The sequence below is a fragment of the Pygoscelis adeliae genome, unplaced genomic scaffold, assembly GCF_000699105.1.
Source record: "Pygoscelis adeliae isolate BGI_AS28 unplaced genomic scaffold, ASM69910v1 Scaffold72, whole genome shotgun sequence".
Taxonomy (NCBI): domain Eukaryota; kingdom Metazoa; phylum Chordata; class Aves; order Sphenisciformes; family Spheniscidae; genus Pygoscelis; species Pygoscelis adeliae.
In genome coordinates, this window is record NW_008824286.1 from 1,284,563 (window position 1) to 1,290,562 (window position 6,000).

Consider the following 6,000-nt stretch of genomic DNA (forward strand, 5'->3'; position numbering starts at 1 on the left):
ATAGGTCACATTATGGGGAAAAAAAGCTTTGTTCATTGCTAAAGTGCTGTATGAATTTTGTGATATATAGCTAGCGAACATGTGAAACACAATTATTCAGCCAGCTGGGTGAATACTACAGTTAAAAGTATCATCAAGTAAATGGTAGCAGCTGTGAATTCAGCGCATATGTCCTCCACTGTGAATAGTTCGTCCAGTTCATATTCCAGATGGAGAAACTCTGGCAACCACTCATCTCCTCCTTCGTATACTGGCAAGTTCTCTATAAGGTATAGGAAATGTTTTTTGCTATAGCCGATTTTTCCTCCAGATACATTTTCTTAATAGCAGGTTTAAAGAAGAGAGACTTTGAACCCGCAGGCTGGCTCCCCGAATGTGGGCTGCTGTGCTGAGCCTGGGCACGGCTCAGGATGGTTTGCTTCAGCAGGTTTTACACGTTCATAGCACGGGTCTATAGGATTTGCTTTGCTGCTATGCTGTCACTATAAGCATACATGCAAGCACACATTGCATGCTCTCAGCTCTCTGCCACAAAAGTCATTTTCTCCTCTTGCCAGGTAGTTTTTGGAAAAATACTGATTTTATATTTGTTTGTGACATTCCCTTTATCCTTTTTCTCCTCCTCCTGCCCTGCCCCCCCCCGGATCCCTGCTATTAGCCCATGCCCTTCTAGTCCCCCCTTCTCTCAGCAATATCACGAGAGGGGTTTCTCCCTGACTATCCAACCCATCTTTTCAGATGACCAGATGAGGTTGGGGGACGAGGCGCACAAGGAGCTTTTAACAGGGGCATCCCCAATTCCCACATGCTCCCCCGCTGAAAGAGCCTTCATTAGCCAAAGCCCAATCACTGTGCTGGAGAATTTACTTGGGATACCCTGAGCAGGTTAGAAATATCTGATTGACGATCTGACCTTTCCACACGTGCTGCCTTTTTATTATGGTCCAGGATAACTGTGCTTCCACATCCCTGCTCTCCTTTGCTTTTCTTCCACTGCAATATCTGTTCCCAAATTAACAATTTCTGTTTTCTCAAAGTTAGCCCCAAACTGAATAGGTCACATTATGGGGAAAAAAAGCTTTGTTCATTGCTAAAGTGCTGTATGAATTTTGTGATATATAGCTAGCGAACATGTGAAACACAATTATTCAGCCAGCTGGGTGAATACTACAGTTAAAAGTATCATCAAGTAAATGGTAGCAGCTGTGAATTCAGCGCATATGTCCTCCACTGTGAATAGTTCGTCCAGTTCATATTCCAGATGGAGAAACTCTGGAAACCACTCATCTCCTCCTTCGTATACTGGCAAGTTCTCTATAAGGTATAGGAAATGTTTTTTGCTATAGCCGATTTTTCCTCCAGATACATTTTCTTAATAGCAGGTTTAAAGAAGAGAGACTTTGAACCCGCAGGCTGGCTCCCCGAATGTGGGCTGCTGTGCTGAGCCTGGGCACGGCTCAGGATGGTTTGCTTCAGCAGGTTTTACACGTTCATAGCACGGGTCTATAGGATTTGCTTTGCTGCTATGCTGTCACTATAAGCATACATGCAAGCACACATTGCATGCTCTCAGCTCTCTGCCACAAAAGTCATTTTCTCCTCTTGCCAGGTAGTTTTTGGAAAAATACTGATTTTATATTTGTTTGTGACATTCCCTTTATCCTTTTTCTCCTCCTCCTGCCCTGCCCCCCCCCGGATCCCTGCTATTAGCCCATGCCCTTCTAGTCCCCCCTTCTCTCAGCAATATCACGAGAGGGGTTTCTCCCTGACTATCCAACCCATCTTTTCAGATGACCAGATGAGGTTGGGGGACGAGGCGCACAAGGAGCTTTTAACAGGGGCATCCCCAATTCCCACATGCTCCCCCGCTGAAAGAGCCTTCATTGCTACATTGCACAAATCTGCCCCATTTGTGGGGGTGCTTGTGCTCCCAGCTCAGCACTCTTGAAAATGTCACCCCCAAACGACGAGATCTGCAGGCTGATGGAGCCAGGAGAAGACTCCCCTGGGGACAACATCGACACCCAACATCCCCAAGCCACCCAGAAACCAGCAGACCCAATGGGAAGCGGGGAAACGGTGTGCTTCACGCCGCAAACCCGCTCTCCCTCTGAGGACCTACCTGCTGCCCGGGAGGCGAGGCGTTCATGGGGGGCTGTACCTGTAGTGCCATGGGGGGGGACAGGAGGGGCTGCTGGGGGACCTGCTGCATGCTGAGGGGCTGGCTGAGGAGGGAGCTCTGCGGGTGGTGCAAGGAGAGCTGCTGGTGGAGGGGGGGGCTGATCTGGAAGGAGGGTGGCGGGGAGGCACTGATGCTGGGCAGCATGGGTTTGGAGGTGAGGGTCCTGGAGAGGCTGGGGTGGGGATGGCCACGGTAGTTCTGCAGGTCTGATGGGGACAGGAACGAGCCCAGGCTGGGGTAGGGCGAGGAAGCCTGCGGCGGCATCGGGTACATGGGCTGCTTGGGGGGGATCATTTTGGAAGGTGGATTGCTCTGGGCACTTTTTGTCTCCCCCTGGTCGGCAGAGCTCTGTGGGAAAATAGAACGGAAGGTGATGAGGAAGGAAGGGAGGAAACATCGTTATGTGTCCCGAGACGTCCGTCTGTCCAACCGAGCTACCCGGACTCCCCGCGGCTCCTCCTCCTCTCCCACCAGCCAGCACATGCGCTCCCAGCCCTGCGGCTCGCTGGGCTGCCGCAGGCTGGGTGCAGTGTCCACATCTGGGAAATTAAAGTCCAGTAATTCAACCGTGCCTTCGGCAGAGCCTGCAGCACCGGAGGGGCATTAACTGGCGTGGAGGCAAACCGCCCGCCTGCAGCTCACTCCTTAGCTCCCACAGGTGGGTGACAAAATCACTTTTGCTTCCAATAGAGAACAAATGGGACTGTAAAAACTCTGGTCTGCTTTCCTAATCTTGTACATGCCTGCAGCCTTGGTGGGGTCTATAATGCACAAGACAATGGTGGCCTCATTTCTGCAGGAAAAAGAGAAGAACAACGGGACATTTCCTGGCTCGGACAATGAGGTTTTTGTCCTGTGATGGGCTCTGTAATGATACTCCAGATCCCTTCTCACCCGGCAGCCAGGATCACACTGTGCTGTTTTACTCAAAACAAAGTTGCTCTTCTGCAAAGAATCGGTCATTGGAGAAACTGGAAAAAAATGAAGCCATGGAGTGCGGTGACTCCATGCCTTCCATGCTACCTGCCCCACGCTGCTGCTACGCACATTCAAGGCAAGACCCTCAGAGGTTTCCAGAGAGACCAAGAAGAGCTTTTAAACCCCCAAACAGTCCTTTCCATTCCCTTTTTCTGTCCTTGCTGCTGTTCTGTTTACAAATTAAGACAGCTAACAGTGCTCACGTCTGTACAAGGGCTTTGAGCCTTTCCAGCCCACCACCACAATCACATGGATCCTGCAGATGGTGGTTGATTTGGGACATCACATTATTTCCCATGGCAGCTGAATGCAACGATTAAGCACTGAGGGTGTGGTATAGTACCAAGGAGAAGCTTTGAAGGGAAAACAACCTGATACACATACTCACAACCCAAGGGCAGCGCATCCCCCTGAGCCAGCAGGCCTACAAGCTCTGCAGGAGCCACCCCAAATTCACAGGCAGCAAATGCCCACGTCCCCTCTCTGAAGTCATGGAGGAGGGCAAGGTGCAAGGTCCCCTGGGATGGGTATCCACATTTGGAGGATTGGGATGGGCAGACACCTGGCCCATTATCGCCGCCCCAGGCGCAGCCTTGCAGCACTGGGAGTTCCCGTATGAACCTGAAATCCCCTGAAAGTTCACTATTAGGCGCCGGAATGGGCTCTCTGGGTTTTGCCTGACCGCAGTGCGTTAAGCATGTATGTGTTCACATGCTCATCAACCCGCAGTTATGGGTCTTACGCCCTGAAACCCCTGCTCTCGGCTGAGCATGCATGGGAGAAGCAGGACCCCCTGCGCAGCTGGAACAGCCCAAGTGCCTGGACCAGGGTGCAGGCAGGATGCTGGCACCTGGCTGCTGCCCAGCGCTGGCCAGTGAGCCCAGGGCTGGGGTGTCACCTTCCCCAGGGCCAGTCCCCGGTGTCACCCACAGCGAGCCTCATCCTCCTGCCCTCGCCGGTGCTCCCTCGTTTGCTGCACTCACACCCTGAGAGCTGGGCGAGGAACAGCCACTGGCAGTGGGGACAGGCAGCAGGGACCTCTTTGTCCCCAGGCAGGGACACTCCTCCCCTGCTGTGACACCTGCTGATGAAGACAACCCAAAGCGGGATCTCGTTTTGGGGTGCTAAAGGTGGAAGGCAGCTTGGTGCCCACCCTAACCGCGCTGCAGAGCGTTTCCTTCAGCTCCTCGGGAAGGTGGCTAACTCTGATATCAGTTCTGATAGCACGATTACACTGCATTTCTTATAAACTTGCTCCTCCCCAGAGAGTCCTGTGAGTTGCAACTAATTTAGCATTGCCACGTCCAGCGACCGTGCGAGTGCGGGCTGTACCTTGGAGACAAGGCTGGCCCGGTACGCTGCCAGGGCTTTCAGGTATTCCTTCTTCGCGGCTTCTGTTTTCCTCTTGTATGCCTGAAAGGACCAAGCAATGGATAATAATTAATAAAGCAGGATAGGGTGCTGCTGGGCTCGGCTGCACCCTGCAAAAACGTGTGCATGAAAAACTCATTTCTGCTGGAGAGGAATTTACCCCAAATCAAGCAACTAAAGCCCCTGGATGGGACCACACTGGGATTTTTGGAGGCTTCGCAGGCCAGAGCGGTCTGCGTGCCTAGGCAGGTATTTATGCACGTCTGCTGTAAAAGACATAGCCTGATTTTAAAGGGTGAACTCCATGAAATCACTTCCCGACAGGAACCAGGGGAGAGCGTGATCCAGGCTCTTGGAAGAGCAAGACAAAGGCCAAAATCCCCAAATGACAGGACTAGCTTAAAAACTGGTGAGACGTTCAGAAATCCTAAACTACTCATTCGTTTTCTTGGCTTTCCTGTTATTAAGCCTTTAGAGCTCAACACTCTCCAGCTCTTCTCCGCAGTCCTGATAGCTGGGAAGTCCTTTCTCAGCATAGAAAAGCTGAGATTTTTGCCAAATCTTATGGCTCTGGGAGCTGGGGCTTGCAGGGAAACAGCAAGTATCAGGAGAGTTTGCTACCCCAAGAAGAAAAAAAAAAAAAAAAAGCTTTGTAAGAGTGAATTACTGTTTATTCTTCCTTCTCTCCCCTGTAATGAGACATGTTTCATGATCGTTTCACAATGCTGGTCCCCTTTCTGCCCAGAGTTTGGTCCTCCACATATGTAAAAATAACGGCGTAATCCAGCCAGTCTCAAGCAGCGTGTGAGTCCCCATGGGGTTAAACAGATTAAACTGAGCAAGTGAGAAGAATATTTTAAAATGGAATAAAAACTTCAGCAAAAAGGCAGAAACTCCTGAGAAAAATACCCATCAGTCCTCTTCTCCGCTGGAAACTCAAAGCCCTCCTCGAGCGGCGCACCGAAAGTTGATTTCAATTAGAACAGATTTGCATACATTTAATTCTGCTTTAAAACCGACGACAGCGTTCAACAATCAAGATGCTGAAGCCTAGTGGGAATATTTAGCTCGTTTCCCTGAAAATTTCCATGGCCACGGCAGCACCCCAGGCTCCCTTCTAACATGGACCTCCAAAGGAAAAATAACCTTCCAGCAGTTAAACTATCCAGTTATCTGAATTTCAGTTTAAAGTCAGTACAATAAATTCTATTAAAAATGGTTTGAAAACCTTATTTTCATTGCTAAATGAGAGCGATTCCTGTAATGAAACGTTTTAACTTGACACACTGAGGTCTCAGACGGTAATTTTCTGAAATGGAGCGTTTTCCTAAGTTTGTCTTTGGCTTTATGGTATTCAGGAAGTATTATATTTGCTCCATTCAGAACAAAATTACATTTCAAAATGTCAGCCTGAAGAAGAGTTTGCCTGTGAAAAGCAACTATTTTTTCAAACTGTATCAGTTCCCCTA

At 49.9% G+C, this 6,000-nt stretch overlaps 1 protein-coding gene across 1 annotated transcript in view; it reads right to left on the bottom strand.

The window, feature by feature from the left end:
- The window catches only part of TOX2 (TOX high mobility group box family member 2), a 139,664-nt gene that overhangs the window by 7,447 nt on the left and 126,217 nt on the right, over window positions 1-6,000 (bottom strand). Inside the window, exons 6-7 of the mRNA XM_009318654.1 lie at window positions 4,493-4,573; window positions 2,123-2,530 (exon numbers count right to left, since the gene is read on the bottom strand). Coding sequence (XP_009316929.1) covers window positions 2,123-2,530; window positions 4,493-4,573 — 489 coding nt within the window. The remainder of the gene's footprint in view (window positions 1-2,122; window positions 2,531-4,492; window positions 4,574-6,000) is intronic.